The sequence below is a fragment of the Streptopelia decaocto genome (assembly GCF_964273445.1).
Source record: "Streptopelia decaocto genome assembly, chromosome: 8".
NCBI classification, from domain to species: Eukaryota; Metazoa; Chordata; class Aves; order Columbiformes; family Columbidae; genus Streptopelia; species Streptopelia decaocto.
Window position 1 is genome coordinate 3,943,917 of NC_138662.1, and position 19,377 is coordinate 3,963,293.

The window sequence follows — 19,377 nt, forward strand, 5'->3', positions numbered from 1 at the left end:
CATGCACTTACTGCAGTGGCACTGGAAAACACTAAATTTAGATATTTACTTGCTCTGCAAATCCTGGTATACAGCATCAGATCCTTTTGGCCCTCAACTCTGTTTCCACATACAACTGTGTACAAAATTCAAATTTTCTGTAGCATTAATACAAGCCGGAACTCATTATTTAATATCTTAAATCTTTTATTGAGTCTTCTGATTTTGTGGCAGGAAGCCACATAGTGCTTCTTACCTAATAGTTGGACTTCACTACAGCATATTCCTCTAATGTGACTATAGTTAGAGAAGTTGAAGCATGTTTTATTATCATTTACTAACTAAACAGGATTTGCATTCTAAGCTAAAAACGAAAGTTGAAAATTAATAATTGAAGACCATCTACTGAACAAGTGTCAACACAACATTAAGAAAGGAAAAGACAAAGATTTATGATACAGTCATGTTCATTAGCTAAGAATTCAGCATCACAAGAATATTTTCCAAGAGCCTTAAGTTCAGATTCCTGCCAGCAAGAAGATAAATATGTGGCCTCCAGTGTTCTCTTATTGCCTTAATACGTAGCAGGAAGCAACAATAGCTGAGTTCAAATGCAACACAAGATTTCTGTGTCTTTTTCAAGTAAATAGTGTTTACAGGATCATGCTTTGCTATCAAACCGTGGCAGCAGGAAACTGAATAAAAACCATTTATTTTCTTAGCACTGAGAACTACAGAGGCACCCATTGCTATGGATCTGTGCCTGGAGTTCTGCAACTGCCTTTCACATGGCAAGTAAATCCACATCACAACACATCCCACAAGTGGGGAAAATGAGTGGATTTCTCTCCTCTAACAAGTCATGTTACACTAACTGGGTGGTATAAACTTAGTGACGACATCTGTGAATTCAGAAGTCATCCAGAGGTAAGGGAGGCCTCCGCTCACTCGCCTAGGGACCACAGGCATAACATTTCCATAAGAAACAAGGGAAAAATGAGACCTTCTCCACAGTAAACACAAAGAGAGACTCCTCTCCACTTTCTCTACTAGATACACAGTATTAGTGACATTTCAAATTATTTATTTTTCAGATATTGTAATAAACAATTGTTGCAAATGTTAAAACATATTTTTAATTTTTCCAGGTAACAAAGACAAAGCCACTAAGAGAAAAGAACACTTTTACCATATATAAAATTTATCTTGAATAAAATAGTAATTTACTGTCTCCAAGACCACTAACCTTCACATACTGTCCAGCAAAGTCAGTCACTTCTGCTGTGAAGCAGCCTGATGCGTCAACAGGACAAACAGGCACAGAATCTTTCTGAATAATATTAAAATCCATGCAGACTCTGTAATCATCCTACAAAAGAGAGAAGTACCACGTTGCATAAATACAAAATACTGGTTAAAATATCCATCCCTGGAAAAAGAAGTTAAATATTAAACAGAAAATGTGATGACTGGACAAGAATACTGAAACACTCAGCCTTCACTAACCCAAATATGCATAGGAAAAGATGTCTTTTACAGGACTGTACTTTTATTCCTCACAGAAATGATAATTTCTTCACTGTATTTGTTTTCTCTCACCTAGTAGAAGGGATACATGAATATATACACACATCTTAGGTGTGCATGTACACACATACATACATGTAGCCAACAGCTTCAGGCTACTATCAGATAGTGAAGGAACTGACGACCACTATATCACGCTCCTGTACTACTCAGAGACTCCTCTGTTTAGCACACAAGCCTGCATGGCATTTTTCTGAAGGCAGTGTGTTTACATTTAGTTCCAGAACTCCACACAAGAAATGCAACTTTCTGAATGTCTTAATGATCTGAAGCCTTTGAATCTGTATTTCTCAATCTTTATTGGCCAATAGGCAACACTATTGACCAAGCACCACACACATGGACAACATCACAGTTTAGTTCCCTGGCCAGCCTCTGTTTCAATTTTTAATTTCCTGTAGCAGTAAGGAAAGGGGAAAAAAAAAAAAAGAAAAAAACTGAAAGGAAAATAGGGTACTTCAGACTTTTCATGAACATAACTAAACAACAATGGTATCTTTAAAAAAAAGGCAAAACAAAATTGTTAGGGGAACAGGTAAGTTCAGATTTTAATTTCAAGTCTGAAGTCAAAGTAAGGCTGTACCTTGAGCAGTGATCACTCCAGATTACCCACCTCTGCCCAAGGGCAAGGAAACATTACTGGAGTGGAAGGAGAACAGAGAAGTGGGCAGTTGCACATCAGTCACTCTCAGCACGTTCACAGAATTGCTTAATCTTCCTCACAGAGCAAGACCCTGTCTAAGCCGGCAGCAAGCCAGGCTGATTTTTGAGTCTTGGCAGCTCCTATATCGTTGCTCTGGCAAATGGGGGAAACCACAGACTTCAGGGGCAAAAACTTAAGTTTTGTGTAGTGTGAAACAGAAGCTGCAGTGACCCTGCCCACCAAACCTGGCAGCAGTTCAACTGTTATGCTTAGAGCTCATTCACCTTTTGTAAAGCAAGAACACTGCAGCTACTTCATAGGAGCTGCACTCTAAAGCAATTCGTCCACCTTGATCAAGGAGGCCACACCAGAATCAAGTGTGTAAGTAAGCAAGTTCTCCACAGTTAACGGAATTTTCCTTTCCTAGATAGAACCAATATTGGTGAGTCAACTTTGCAGTGACAGAACAGGGTTTCCAGATCCTTCCTGTAGTCCTCAGCCTTTACCTCCAACCCTACTCACTAGTCCCTGTAGTTACCAGCTCCCTCAAGCCAGATGCAGCAGATGTTGCTTGTTGATCCACAGTACCCTTTACAATGATGAAATTCTTCCGCAGCAATCATGGAGTTGACTGCTTCCTGTACCATGGCATTACATGTAGAAATAAAAAAACGCCACTGCAGCTACAGCACTGACTTACTCTGGGCCATAGTCTCCCCCCAGCCCTCAGCAGCTGCAGACAGGCAGTGTGATTATTCAGCCTCCCCTGGGTCAACCTGCTTCTTCAGTCAATAGATTAACTGAGATAAGCCCATTCTCAGTCGAGACCTTTGATCAGCTATTACTGCTGAGCTGCAGCAAGCAGACTGCCGTGGTTAAAATGTAGGCCAGATGACAGAACTAACGTCAACCCTGATTTGGCAGCGAATTGTAAAAGACTTTGAAGAAGCAGCCAGGAAAGACTACAAAGCTTGGCAAGCACACAACCCAGCTAAAACATAACGACAAACCTTCCTCTTCACAGGACCTGGGTCAAGAGGTGGTTCAGTTCGATTTGCATCCTTGATACAGACAATGATATATAAAGGGCTTTGCTATTTTGGTTTTCTACAGTTAGTTCCTTTCTTTTGAAGAACTGGAACTTGAATGTAAAAGCCTTCCAGACTGACCTGCCATTTGATTTAATGAAGATTTGCTTCAGTAACCACAAGCCAAGAATATATTCAGGCACATACAGAAATCCACAAATGCTAAGCTCCACTGGAAAGCTAAGATGAATTTCAGTTCTTTCAAGGAGAGAAGCCACAGTGTTCAGTTTCGTACCCCTGCCACCATTAGGTCTCTTGAAAGATTACAAATTAAAGTTAAAAGTCATACACAAAACGAATGAAACAGAGGCTATTAAACAGCTAATTGCTGAGAACTCAAAGCTTTTCTATCTGAAATTTACAAAAACAAAACCATGAAGTCAAAAGGTTCACCTTCAGCACCTCTTGCAAAAAAATAATTTTTACAATTTACCAAAACAAAAGTGCAACAGTAACATATCTATGAAACTTCTGTGACTCAGTCTGTGTCTATACTGAGAAGTATAGGGTTTGCATGCAAATTAAAATGTTAAAGCTTTTAAAGCTGACTCTATATACATCTACATGTGATGAACTGCATTAGTGTCATGTTAATTTGGAGGTACAACCACTTTACAGAGTTTTTCATACAGGTTTGTCTTGTTCTGTGAGCTTTAATTTTGATTGCCTTTGAACTGAAATAATAGAGCGCTCTGATACCGTGTGGCAGCTTGTATTTGGCAAAAGCATCACAGAAGACAATGAAACTACAAATCCTGGAGCTAAATAAAGGTGAATTTTTACTTTACATTTTGCTGGAGAAGAATACATTTCTAAGCCGTGAGCAGAATATGTATCAGTAAGTAGAATTAAAAAAAAAAAAGAAAAACACACCTTCCTATCTATCCCTATTTATCAAAGGGACTGACTGAACATTGAGGGGAAGGGATGCAGAGAAGATACGCTTTCTGTGAGAGACTCTGCTCTTTTTTCTTCTCCTCTGACCCTTGCCTCCTGCTCCACTCACCCTCTTTCCTATTCACCTTCAACATCACAGTAAAGGAATTCGCAGAGAAGCAAATTAACAGAAGACAGTCCTGCCTACAATCATGAGTTATTTCCCTTCTTTCAACTAAGTTTCTCTACCTTACGGCAAACATTTAACCCCAATGTATGTAACACTCAGTGTTCTATACAGAGCCTACTGTACAACGATGAATTTCTGAACCTAAACTAGAACCCCTTGTGAACCTTTCTGAACAAAAATAATCTGTGGTCTGTCAAAAGTGAACTACATGCATCCCAAAAGAAAAAGGTTGCAGCATTAAGTGCAACATATACAATGCCACTTCCTTCTCAAGGCAGCATATCCAGTTACCTCAGGTCTATGCATCACGAACTATAAAGTCAAGTTGTTCCTTAGCTAATGAGTGCAAAGTTTTTGTTGGGATGTTAATGTACTTTTTCCTCACATAAATACTTTATGCATTTTTTAGTTTGCAATGCATTTAACTGATACTCTCCTGTTTAAAAAAATAAAATGGTTTTAAAGACAATTGCTGACTTCCCAGGAGACAGAGACAAAAGATTTCTTTTTTCTTTGTATTTGCCCAAGTCTGTGGGCTTGTAACAAAAATCAAACAACGGAGGGGAGATAATCTTTGCTCTAACTGGCCACTCGGGCTTTCCAACAACCTAACTGGACTGTGTAAATCCAGCAGCCAAGGGAAAGTTTCTTCCAGGGCTCCTTTTCTATTTGCAGCCTATTCGGCTCTTTTACTCCACCTCCTCCAGCCTCAAAACCAATCTGTTCCCTCACCCCTCAGTCAAGTCCTTGCAAGATTCAGCTATCAGGGAATATGTGAGGTGCAAGCAGTGTGATAAGATTCAGACACCTTAAGACTCTGAGTTTCTTTATTAACTAGTAACATACGGCCCAGAATTATTTTCTTTATTCACAGCTGTATAAAGCTTGGACATTTTTTCATGTCAATGTTGATCTTGACAAGGCAAACACCACCACAATGGAGGCACCCTTCAGAAAAATGAATTATAAAAAAAGAAATGGATGGGATGTTCCCTCCCAAAGAGGTCTATTACTAATGCCAACAGTTTCTGGAAATGATGACATAGCTTGTGGTCCAGGGATTGCTAATTGCTGGGCATTGGCAGCTCTATTACAAGTTTTTTGAGGGCATCTTTGCATAACAGCTGTAGACAGGACACTACAAAAAGGATAATGAGTCTGGCTACTGCATTTACTTCCTCTGTCTAAAAACTGAAATGATGAAATCCATGAAAAATTATCCCTCTTAACCTTCAGAGGAACAGACTAAAGGAAAGGACAAAAAAACCACAAAAAAGCATGGAGTACAACAAAATCCTTTTACACCAAGGGATAAAGTACAAAAGCAGGCAAAGCATTTTTTTATTCTCTAAAAGCCCAATGTGTAATGAAATTGAAATGCTGAAGAGGGGCAGTGTGCGGAGCAGAACTGCTGTTACCATCCAAAATTACCACTTAGCAAAGCCAGTTTTGATGATCAGTGCAACAGATCATCTCTTCTCAAAGCTGTAAATTTAGACTTTGAGAAAAGCTAAGATCAACGACACTCGGAAGATCCAGTGCTGAGTTCACATCACATAGCACAACAATAATCAAATCAAGGGACACCTAAAATCTCAGGTCTAGCACATAAAGGGCACTAGTGAGTGCAAGAACTTATTAGAATACAATGCTACATTGTCTTCTTACATTTGTAAGCAGCAAATGGGAGGATGTTTTATATCCTCCTCACCCTGATGGACAGTCCCCAGGAGCTGGAAAGCCAAGAAATGCATGTTGGAACAAAATGAATAGAACAGATCTGGTTCATACTCACAGCACCAAAATAGGGGGCCTGATGTACAACACCTGTGCCTTCCTCCTCCTTCACGTAACTGTCCACTACCACAGTAAAGGCACCTTTATCTTTGCACTGCAACACAAAATACGTTTTTCTCATAGATATGTATGCATATACATATATCTCAAAACAGACTTCTTGAGAGCATGGAAAAGCCACTAGCCAACCACAAGAGTAAAAAAAATGCATTGGAAGTAACACAGTAAAATGTGACATTTCTAACATTATTTCATCATTTCCCATAGCTAAGACACCCAGGCATTACACTTCACTCAAGTAGCATCAAATGTGATGAAATCCAAGATCTGTCCAGAAGGCCTCACAGTCAATTCTTCTTCAGGACACAGATCTTCACAAAGGTCTGTGTTTAACAGACCGCAAATCAATACACTCCTGTAAGGGAGCATACAGCCAAGAAAGCTATGGGGACTCTATAGACAGAAGTCCTTGTGTTTTTATGGGTTTGATGTTGGCTGTACATTCTGATTTTAAAAAGAGTTTGCTTCTATAGTAACACATTTTTCTTTATTTCCTCCAGAGAATGAGAAGGTAGTAAGTATCAACTTAAAAACAAAACAACAACAACAACAACAACAAAAACCCACAATATGTTACAAAATACTAGATTTGGCTTGTTCTGCAGAGGGATATTTTGAGAGAAGATATCCATTCAAAAAATTACCCATTCCAAACCTTTACACTTGGAGCCCCATTTTTCAGATTAGGCTATGTGTTTGACCTTGCTCTGGAAATAACAGGTCCTGCTCCCTGCTAAAGTTTTCTCACCTTTGCTGACTTCAGCACACGCTTCAGAACAGATGGTAGTCACAAAATCCTTCACAGGAGTCAGCAGCTGCCTGTCTAGCAGTACTGTAATCCACTTCAACTCTTTGAAATATTTAATCCCTTTTTAATCAGATTTTTTTTCTTAATTTATAAATTCTCTACCCCTTCTCTTAGTGCTGTATATTCTATTATCATCTGCAGTGTTATTAATTACACTAGACTTATGCAGTGCTTAAGTGCTGCACAGGTGGACATCCATAAAAATCGTATCTATCCATCTACCTCTCAGTAGTTATTTTAGCAAAGGCTTTTAACTCTTCAATGGAAAATACTACACGTCTGTGACTGTTCTCCACAATCCAGACAACAGAAGCTCACCAGATGAAAAGTTGGAAGAATGCTGCCCATTTATTAAAGTGTATTGGAAATTTCTCTGCAATCTGAAGTCAAAGTAAACAAGGGGAAAAAAAATACAGAAGAAGGTCAATCTTCCATTTTTCAGCCTTTCACTAGGATTTTGAACTACTTTAATAGAACATGGGGTTGGTTATCAGGACACACGATTTTTATAATATAAACAAGGAATACTGAGAATTGGTTTTACTTTTGTCTTTGTAACCTGTATCAAACACCAAACTTGTTCATCTTACCTGAATAAAATATTCAAAGAGTGGTTTATACTTCTTGCCTTTAAGAGCAATGCCAGGAAACCTGAGGAGAAAGATTAACATGAACACAAATTAACAGCCTGAAAATTGCTATTTTTTTTATTTCCTTTTTCCCCATCCCTAACAGAATTTGACTAGACAAGGCAAAGAAAATGTATTTTCTTAATAGTTTGCTTCCCATTTCTACATCTCTTCAGCAATTTGGACTCAAGACAAAAAAACATAGCAGAGATGCATTTAGGACACGGTGACAGTCAATAGGTACAACTGGTCTTTCAATCAAGCAATCATTGTAAATTAATGTAGGGATTAAGCATCAATAACAATCCATTTTTGGTAAAGCTGGGCAAGGAACTGCTGGATAAAACACAGCTTCAATTTCATATTCACAACATCACAGCCCTATAGCTCAGCATGTCCAACAGAAACACATAAGCACTGACCCAAACCACCTAGAAGTTCTATGCACAGAAGGATGTGATACAGGGTGTTGCAGCATTAAAGCATGGATGCCTTACTCCTTATCCTAAAGCCAGGCATCCGAGCTCTCCACAGGCATTTCGGAGAAAGGTCCACCACAGACGGGACTGACTAGGGAACCAACAGAGCCAGACAGGAAATGTAAGACAGAGACACAGCCTGTTGATCTGGCTGTCTTCAGACTCATGACACTAGTCAAAGATGGTGATTAGGTTGGGATTTACTGCTCAGAACTCTCCTGAAAGCATTTCATCTTCCATTTCAGGAAAGAGTCTAGTTAAAATAAAAGTTTGTTTAATAGATGGGATACCTCTCTGAATGTGTCACAGCTGTGGTCTCTCCATATACTATTCTTGATTCACATCTTCCAAAACTAATGGTCAAACCATAAAACATTTGACTACTTCAAAGTGGGGAACTCTTCAAACCTGTTTCATTGCACAAAAAGAAACTCAAGTAGTATTCCATGCCAAGTTAAAGAGCATGACTCCTCAGCTCGGTATACATAATATCCACTAGGAAAAGGAGAGCTTTCTATTTTAAGGCACAGCTTTGTGGACAGTTTGTATATTTTATATTACAAACAGCCTTAGGAATGTTAGAGGTGCTTAATCGGGATCAGATGAGAGAAAAGCATCCCAGTGTTCAGCAACACAGATGTGGCAAGGCTCAGATACAGAACATGAAGGCCTTGAACTGACTTTAAAAAAAAGCGTTTAAATTCTTATTTCACAGAAGTGAGAGGTAAGCATTGTGGATCACATTCCTGATTTTCTCTTTTGATATCTGAAACATTTCATTTATCAAAGTCCTGAACTTTAAGATGAAAATTTATACAGGGCTGCCGCCTTATGACCTAAGTTACAGTAATAACATACTCATTTAAAATCCTTCATTCTCAAGAGATCAGAAATCTTTTTTGGCTTCCCTAGAATGCAAAAAGACACACCAGTGGAAAACAGTGTGAAGAAATGAAGTGCTTAATATGCAAATAGACTAAAATGTAACACAAAGGGAGGAAAATGGTCATCACTCATTTCATATCTACCACTGACTAAAATAGCAAGCCATTCAATGGCCACAAGTGGGGCAGTATCCCAAGACCAATCCATGTGTGCAAAAAAGCAGCAGAAAGTATTCTGATAAAGATGGGAGCCATCTCATCAGTGAAACACACAAGTATTCCCATCTGCTCTCACACAAAAACCTACCATCTGCATCTGGGAAAAAAAGGGACAGAAAAGTCAGGTTTGAGAAGGGTGGGGGGGAAGGCAGATTGGACTCAGGAATTTCAGAGCATTTAAGTACAGAAAATTTTCAGATCCCTCGATCATTCCAGCCTGCCGCCTGGTATAGAACAAGTGTCAGGAATTTCTCCCTCGAGGGCTTAACTGCCTGAGAATTTAAAAGCTATCCAAAGAGAGAAAAAACTGAAAAGCAGAAATTAGCAAGTTCATTCCCATGAACTTATATAGTTATAGATCTAAACCTTTAAAAGATCCATTCAGCTACCAGCTACCTCTTAATTGTCTCACATTTCACATTTGAGAGAACTAATTTATTACATAACATAAAAACTGAAGCATGACAAAAAAAATGTCAGCTTGGGAAGACTGTAGCACTAATACAGAACGAAAAAAATATACTGCTCTGCAAGGAGAATAAAACTTGCTGGCAGCCTTATGTATAGACAAAGAAAGGTTAAAAAAAAATATATATGTATTTAAAAAAACAATCCAAGATTGGAAGAGTGGAAATTGGAAATACAACTTGTCAGGGACATAAGCAGCGACAACTGAAACTTGTGTACCTGTGTATGATTGTCTTAAAGAGCAGGTACTTTACAGTTCCTATGAAAACACCACAGTAAAAAAGGCCGAAATGTTCAGTGCATACCTTGACACAGAATGACTGAAATCAAGCTACATATTAAAATCTGTAACTCTCTTAGGCAAAATACCTGCATCCCTTATCCAGTCTGACTTATTAAATAATTCATATTTTTCACTGAACCAAGATGAATAAGCCGTCCTCAGAAAGCATTAACTGCCACTAACTACAGAACTTTAGGCAGACCATCCTATGAAAGCAGTCTTTGCTTGTCAAAGACAGTGGTTTTGCTTTTTTGTGTGTTCAGCGTTTGGACAATCTCTGGGGGTTCTTTTCAGAGCTTTAATTTACAGTGATGTCTTTCTAAGAAAACACAATGGAAAAGGAAGGACTAAGGAACCTTTTTGTTTCCCCACCACAATACAATGATTCAATGAAACTTCTATTTGTAGCTTCATGTATAAGACCAATTTGTTCTACTAAATTTCAATCTCTTCCATAAATTTTTGCAAGATATACACACTTGCAGAGAAACCAATCTTTAGATAACTGCAAAATCCAACTTCTTGAAACATTTAACTTCTGATCTTCAAAAATACGGGAACTTAACAAGTGTGTAATAATTTATGTACTTGCCTGTCAAGTACCTCATATTCACTGTCAGATTTGTACAGTGCGATCAGCCTGGATTCCATCAAAATGTAAATCTTTCCTGTGGCATTATCTAGAATGTAAAATAAAACAGAAAGTGACATAAATCTCAGTAACAATACCCTCACTTGCAGCATTACAAAACCTTTCAATTTATGCAAGATGGCATCCTATTGGCTGTAATACTGCCCAGAATAATCTGGCTGATCAACCACTGGTTTTCAGCTGCTTCTTCCCCATATTGCCACTTAATGAACACTTTTCAAAAGTTAAGTTTCAACAGAAACCACAGGATGAAACCCAGTCCACTGATGTTCAGTGTTTGTTTCTGTTCAATAACAAAAAATAACCTATCATTTTGCCAAAGGAAAGCCATTGAAAAGTTTTAGTATACGTAACTGAAACTGAGGGAAACAACTGGAAGATGGACAATTACTACATAAAATCAATACTATTAAGTTGACATTAGGGATAACAATTGCACTTTATGCTGCCTTTCTAAGATTTACTATTCCAATCAATGTTATGCTTGGATTTCTTTTTAAAGGCAATAAATACAGATTAAAAGTGAAACGTTAGAAAGGAAACCCATTTTCTAGCCCCAAAGCCCTGATCTCTTAACTTCAATGACAAATTTTATTCAGACTGCTACCCTACCAACTTAGTCAGGTCACTATCCCACCAGCAGACTCCAGGCCAAAGACATCCGAACCCAACAGCTCAGCACCTCACACAGGTGTAAGTGGCATTTCTGGAAGTATTCAATAACTCTTTCTGAGATGACCAAGTTTGTTAAAACCTCTGAAAATCAAAACATTTAATTCTCTCTTAAAACAAAGAAAACCCAAACACGGAATCCACTGTAAAGGCCCCTGCAGCTTCTCACGTTTAACATCACCTTAGGCACACGTAAGATTCGTGTGGTCATGTTGAAACTGGAAATTATACCTTTGGCTTTTTTTTTTTTTTTTAACTCCAGATTAAATGCCATCATTAATTTGAATATCTCTTCCCCCCCCCCCCCCCCTTATTTTTTTAAAGCATACACTGAAAAGTCAGAGCAGGTGAGAAGTTTGGAAGAACCTGAAAACAGCAACACAAGAAATACTTCCACCCAAATTCCTGCTTATTTTTTAATTTAAATTTAGAAAAAAAAAAGGGGGGGGGAAGTTTTGTAGATGAAGATATAATTAAAGACAACTGCATTTCAAGGATAAAATAAATTCCTTTCCTGCCAACTGAAAACAATGGAACTGCAAACCCCAGAAAAATACTTGAAGCAGTAATGAGAAAAGCAACAGCCCACGTTGTGTGGACACTCTACATCAGGGGCATCAAACTCATTTTTACCAGGGGCCGCATCAGCCTCGTGGTTGCCTTCAAAGGGCCAAATGTAATTTTAAGACTGTATAAATGTTTCACACCCCTGCCCTACATGGTCTGTTGCATCCAGCTCCTGAGGTGCTGGGTGCTCTCAGCAAAGAGATTACCTTATAGCACAACTTCTTTAGCCAGGCACACCCAACTTGGTCCATAAATAAGCCAAACGGCACTTGGTCAAAGGTAGTCTTGCATTGGAAGCCACAATATGTACCTTGCCTTGTGTCTGTGCTAAAAGCCACACTTCAGTCAGGTTGAGATTAGCATATGGCGTCTTAGCTCTGTCATGGGTTAGGGGTACAGAGACGTTCAGTCACTGCAAGTTGGCTGTCATACAGCAGGAACTTGTCCATGAGTCTGAGCCCCCAAAAAGGAGGGGAGAAGAAACGTTGGGGACACCCAGTCACACATCCATGTCTCTCAAATATAGCGTGACTTTAAGACAGCTAAAACATTTGCTCTTGTTCTTTATTTCATCTATCAATATTTTTTAAGGAACAGTCCTCACAATGCATGTAAAATAAAAGGAGCACAGCAGTCAGAAATCATCAGCCATGTAGGAAGTAAATCTCATACTTCAAAATAACACTGATCCAACTGCAGCAAAGTCCTATAAATTTAGCATAAACCAGTCTATTGTACAAAATATAAGTACATACTCACAGGCACTGAAGAAAGAAGTGTTAATTATATGTTACCTTCAGTTAATACTTGCCTCTCAATTTTATATATTGCAATTCTGGATTGACACAAAGGGCCAAATTACTAGGCAAGGTCCAAGGAGTAGTGGTCCAAGCAACAAGAGAAACACTTGCATCTTCATCCAGTGGGAAGCTCACAACCACTGAAGGATCTTGAACGTCCTTAAAAACAAGATAAAGCCAAAGGGGGAAAAAAAGGGAAGGAGGGAAGGTTTACTGCATGTCTTAGTGAGAAAATACAAATTTAGGAAACAGTCACTATTACTGCCATCCACCAAAATCTATCTTGCCATTTGCCTAGTTTATACTGCAGCAATAGAAGGTCAAGTGGCAACATAAGACAGTGCAAATTGTCAGCCCAGCAAGGCCAGGGGTTCAAAATTTGGATTAGCAGTGAGATTGAGAATTAGCTGCCAAAACACCAAAGAGAACTGACTGACAGTTCCCTCAGGTACTCCTTATAATCCCATTTTAAAAGTTTATAATCAATCTCAGCTGTCAAGAAAAACCAGCATTTTCTCAGATATTGCTACAGAAAGTCTTTTCCCACCTTTTCCCCTAGAGTCAGGGAACAGGAAGAACAGCCATCACTTCAGAAGATGAAATCTCTTATTAAGAAGCTGTTGTTAACACAGGAAAAAAGTTTGGGCTACTTAAAACAAAAGTCCATCAATATTTAAGAGTAAAAAAAACAAAATATATATATCTCAGGGAAGGAGACCTTTGTCAGCTATTCTATAAAATTTTTGCCTTCAAATGAGTCAAAAGAATCCCCTGAAAACAAGTTTTTCTTTCAGACAAGCACAACCCTATTCAGTCATTTCACATACTATGAAAAGCAGACTGAAAATGCAAGTCTGATCTTACAAATGTGAAATTTTCACTATTAATTTTAAGCCCCAAAAAAACGGGCATGCAGACCCTCAGCACAGGAATAAGTCCTATTCCCTTGTCATGTCTAGTGCAAGGTTTCCGTGCAGCATCATGGAACAGTTCACGGCCTCGTGGGACAGGCAGCTATTTCTGTCTAAGCCAAGGGCGGCTCCAGAGGGAGTTTTCTGTGAACATCTGCTGCAGTCAGCAGTAAAACATAAATATTACATAACTCCCAAACCACGCTCAATACCAAGCAAAGATCGAGCAATCACTACAGTTCTGTCTCTACCAGTTGTTAAAGAACACTGTAGGCTATTCACTTTGTTTTCTGAAGCACTAACTTAACCGCTTGGATAAAAGCAACTAGCAAGCCATAAAAAATAACATGCAGGCTGCTCGGTAGCAGCATTGTATAATGTTTAATTCACTGACAACGGCAGTGGCCCTACAAATAGAATGTGGTGCCAGTCCACAGTCCACAAATCAGTGTATTTATGGTCTGTCCACAGCGAACACATGATAGGCATGTTGGCATGTAACTAGGGATTCTCCCTCCTAAAAAGTCTGAGAAAAAATAACAAGGCAATCGGTAGTTAAACCAAACTGGACACCAGGACCAATCTAGGCAAATACCCGTTCCAGGCTGTTATTCACAGACCACATTTCAGTGTGTGTACCATCATTACCTCATGTGTAATATAAATGAGACACTCCCCCCAAATCCTGATTTACTGAGTTCAGCAAGGCAGAGAAACTGGACAGCATCAAAAAACCTTTTATTCTGCCTTATGAGAGATAAATTAATTTTAAGTCCTTATCTGAGTTGCCCCATGGTCATCTAGGACACTTTTGAACATCAATCTTCTGTCAGGATAGATTTTTCTAACTTCCAACAGAAAGACAATTAACATTTCAGCCAAATTCTTTGGGAAAATAAGACTGACACACACATAAAATCACACACACGTGCATACACACACTCTCTCACACAGTTAAAAACACGATCTCCCACCAACCAGGAAAGGCCTTTAGCACATTGACCACAGTAAACATTTGACACAGTCTCCCACAGCATCCTTACAGCTAAACCGAGGGAGTGCGGTCTGGATGACCAGGTAGTGAGGTGGACTGTGAACTGGCTGAAGGGAAGAAGCCAGAGAGTTGTGGTCAATGGGGCAGAGTCCAGTTGGAGGCCTGTATCTAGTGCAGTGCCTCAGGGGGCAGTACTGGGGCCTGTATTATTCAATATATTCATCAATGACTTAGATGAGGGAATAGAGTGTACTATCAGCAAGTTTGCTGATGACACCAAGCAAAAAATACTAAAGCTTTCCAAATCCAAATTGAAGACAACAGAGAAATCCAATTGCAACATATATTGTCCACATAAACTGACTCACCTTGTAGTTCTGATGGGACTCAAAGTTGGACAGTGGGGTGTTGCACGCAGTTGAAAAAGGCATGACCTTCACACCTCTGTACACCAGTCCTTTGTCATACAGTTGCTTGAAAACCCACCTGGAAGTAAACAAAGAACATGGAATAGCGTTTGGCATTTCAGATTTGGTAAATCAGCTGCAAAATGGGGTCCTGCTCTAACTGGAGTGCTGTTTTGAATGCCTTTTTTAAACAATCAATCATCAACTAGAGACAATATTTGCAAGTCAAAAGGAAAGAGAAATTGATTACATCTGTATTTCTGGCTGATTCTTAGCTGATTCTACCAGCTTGGTTTTCCCATGCACTGACTGCACAGCACATAGCACTCTGATGAAAAAAATCCATATTGCTGATTAATCTTTCTCAAATTTCTTGAATACAAAGACCACCTGAAATTTGAACTACTAACAAAGCTGAAATCAGTCATAAATTAGAGAGAAGACCTATAGCGACACAGCAGCTCACTCATTACATGATCTTAAGCACCTACTACAGCAACCACTGCTACAGAAGAGAGACAGATACAGGTCAGAGATACCTGAAACCCACCGCAAGTAAATCCTGAGCCTTTTTCACAAGAAGGCACAGCTGACCATGCAAAGCTATGAACTCAGTTTTATGGTCCCACAATTTACATTCATGTTCTCCTTTATTAGCTCATCTCACTCTGGACTCAGTTGCTGTCCTAGATCACAGTCTAACATCAAGCTTTAACTCTGCTTATGAAATCTTCAATACAGCCTGTAGCATACTTAGATCCTTATGTCTTCTTGAAATAATCAAGACAGCACATAATATTACAATATGACAAATTGAGTCAATGCTCAAGATGAACAGAAACTAGAAAAGTTCACATGGCAACTCATCAAATGCCCACGTGACAGACAAAACCCTGTTCCTCTGTATCAGAATATTGCAGAATTTTCTAAAGGATCATCAACATTTATCAGCTTATAAGGTCTCACTGACTTGCATGCTTAGCGGTATAGCCTGCACGTTGGCTACTTTAAAAGTAAAGGCAGGAGAGGGCAAGGCTCAAATAATCATGCCAAATTCAACTAAAAAAAAAATCAGAGTTTCTGCAGAGTCTGGTGATTTCAAATTCCACATCCAAATTGTTCCAACACTGCTGTCTTTAAAAACTTTACTCAGACTGTTTTCAAACCATCCTGATCACTTTTCTGGGTCCCTTTCCAGATAAATAGCTCATTGCTAAGCAACCAACCCCATCCTGGCAAGCAGCACTTTCTGCAGGCTGTCATTTTGTGCTTGAGAATTTGGACCTACATTTAAGTCAGTGTCTTGCCTTCTATGTTTTAAGTCCTAACCTTTAAGACAAAACGCAAGCAGATTATTGCACTGATTTCCATCTGCAGCCTGAAACAAGAACATCAAAAGATATACACTGGCTTGTCACAAAAGTCATACAGTGTCCTAATCAGAATAATCATCCTGCAGATCAGACAGCTGGAGAAAATACAGACTGTCCTATGGAGAAGACATGCAGTTCACTCATATTCATCCATGGGCCTCTAGTAAAAGTCCAAAATTCCCTATGAGTGCTCACTAACATAAGAAAAATTAAACAAGCTCTAAAATGGATAAAGGCTAAGAGACCCTCAGCAGCATCAAGTTCTGCCACAGAGGAGCCAAACCCATAAGTATTTCAGAGTTGTGCCTTACCTTACACACACAACAGTAACCTTGTTAAAGTTACAAATGTCATCCACAGGCAAGTTGTGGCTGCCTGACCCCTAACTCAAATTCAAAACACAGCAGTGAGTGCAGAGACTGTATCCACTCGAACTTGCATTGCATAAATATACATCAGTCTTTTCTATAAATGATTCATGAATACAGTTTCATCAGCTTTCAGCATATACATTTGAGCTGGCTAATTGCAAAAGTTTTCGTGCAAGTTAAAAAAAATTAAATCTACCATCTCAGAGCATAATTAATGCAGACTGTGACAAGTGACAGCATTTATACTGAAGGTGTTCCACTTGCCTTTCAAATAGAGTTAAGCGAAATATCTATAGAAAAAAACTCCACTTTAGCTCTGCTTTCTAAAGAACACTGCCTACTAACAGCATAGAAGAAAACTACTCAGAGAAACACTGAATATTTAATTGAGCTGTAAATATAAGTGCAAACTTTAGGAAAGGTGAACACTAGATGGAGCTGCCAAGTTAAAAATCCAAGCCAGCATCTCCCTCTTGTGATAATTCTGCCCTATTGCAAACCAAGTGCTCCCCAGTTGTTCCACGGCTGAACAAAAAAGATGGGCCCTCAAACCGCATCCTTCTCCAGAGCTCTCATTACAGCTCACGACGACCACTCATTTGTAGTTTAGCAAAACGACTTCTCTCAGAAAACTGTTCCAACATCATAAGTAGAACTGTGATCGAGTCAAGACTGCTGCTTGATGCAAGAGCCCTTGTTATCACTACAAAAAGCTGTTCTTATCTTGAACAACAAGTAATTGGTGTCCGTAACAAGCAAGCTGCTGAGAACAGCTCTTGCGAGACCAGAAATGCACAGGAGACAACTCCCCGAGAGCTTCCTGCTGGCAGCACTGCCCACCCAACACAAAGCAACCACCACAGATCAAGCTCGCTCAAACACTAAAGATTAATATCATGTTTTGCTTAACAATTCAATATTTGGTATTTTAGACTATAACCGATCAAAGTGTTTTAACCCACAAAACGCTGACAATTTGCTGGAAAGATACTCCGGGTTTGTAAGGCAAAACTGAAACCGCAGTCTGTTCTGAAGAAACAAGCTAACAAAACCACAGGGCTCCTAGTGGCAATCAGAAAAAGTTTAATGCACAGAAGTTAGAAATTAAATCCTGTTGCCGTAAATTCTTCTACATTTCTTCTCAAATGTAAATAAATTTAGTTACATCCTCTTGGCTGTGGCAGCAGCACTTACATACTCCGTTACTGAGGAAAAGCAAAGTTAGGGAAAAGGTGAACTGAAGATGCATATTTCAGCTACTCGTTAACAGATGATCTGGTCCCTAGAGATGCAAGGTAGCTTCTATTTCTAAAAAGCACAACACAAACTGAAAATATATATTTGTTGCTCCAAAAGTGTCAGGAATGGATGATAAAACTGGTTCAAACCCCATCAGTAACCAAGACTGAGTTATTTTCATAGGCATAATTTCCAAAAAATTGGAACTTTGCTAAAATAATCGTTGATCCAAGTCACATACACACCATGCAAACACCACATGGATATCATAAAACTGCTACAAGGGGAGTTTTTGCTTCCAGAAGATATGAATCTGTCAACGTAATACTCAAAATACCTTTGGCATCTCACACAAAATCCAACATCCCACAGTATCCTCTAGCAGATGCAAAATCAAGTTGCTCTCCTCAAACACATCATACATTCACTTCGCATTGATAAAACAGATTTCATCTTAGAGCTTCTAGAGTTCTTCAGTCTATTTCATGGAGGCATTGAGTGATTTCATGTGATCCAGTGATTGTTTGCAATGACTCATTGTCTAAGGGTTTTCTAAAGGTTTCAAAGCTCCTAGCTTTCCAGAAAATGAAAGTACCCATTACTGATATTGAAAAAGTATTTTCAATCTCACATAGAGTACTTTTCCCTCTTTTTATTAAAAAAAAAAAAAAAAAAAAGAACTCTGTTACTGACAAAGGCTAAAAGTAAGGTGGGCAAAACATTACAACAGCAGGAGCTAGAAGTGTATTTCAACACATCCATGGTAGTATGGATAACAAAATTATTGCTGTGTGCCCTAGTATCAGTTCATGTCAAGATAAAAAGACAACTTAACGGCCTCTGTAGACTTAAAAAAAATCACGCAAACCACACTATGTAAGAAAAAAAGTCCCATCATCTACACAGTTGAGCAAGCAGACTGCATCCAAACAGCACGGACTCTGAGGAAAAGGTTCTCCTGTGACTCATCAGGAACACTTGAAAGACAAAATTAAAACAAACAAACAAAACCAAAACAAAACACAAAACCAAAAAACACCAAAACAAACAAACACTCGAACACAAATGCATGGGACAAAATACACAGGGCAGGAGTCAAAAGAAGCATGAACATACAAAGAACATATTAAGCCCACTAACAAACACAGCCAGCCTGTCTTTAGAACAGCATCTTTGAATGACACCTTCTTGAGAGACAGAAAAAGCATTTGTTCTGTCGCCTGAGAATTTTAAGTACAGAAGCTTTCAAGTCTTATGTTCCACTACCAGTGAAAGCTTTAAAAACCCAGCGTATAGATCACTCTGCTCCAGATCTACCCTCCAAGCTCTCAGCAAAAGCAAGGGCATTCCCTGATGTAATTCTAGGCTCAGCATGTTAAATGATATCTGAAACTGATACTA

At 38.9% G+C, this 19,377-nt stretch overlaps 1 protein-coding gene across 1 annotated transcript in view; it reads right to left on the minus strand.

Moving 5' to 3' along the window:
* Window positions 1–19,377, minus strand: part of IARS1 (isoleucyl-tRNA synthetase 1) — a 106,634-nt gene that overhangs the window by 75,308 nt on the left and 11,949 nt on the right. The window contains exons 7-12 of the mRNA XM_082059854.1: window positions 14,955–15,072; window positions 12,693–12,840; window positions 10,583–10,670; window positions 7,619–7,679; window positions 6,159–6,254; window positions 1,226–1,348 (exon numbers count right to left, since the gene is read on the minus strand). Of these exons, the coding sequence (XP_081915980.1) occupies window positions 1,226–1,348; window positions 6,159–6,254; window positions 7,619–7,679; window positions 10,583–10,670; window positions 12,693–12,840; window positions 14,955–15,072 (634 nt within the window). The remainder of the gene's footprint in view (window positions 1–1,225; window positions 1,349–6,158; window positions 6,255–7,618; window positions 7,680–10,582; window positions 10,671–12,692; window positions 12,841–14,954; window positions 15,073–19,377) is intronic.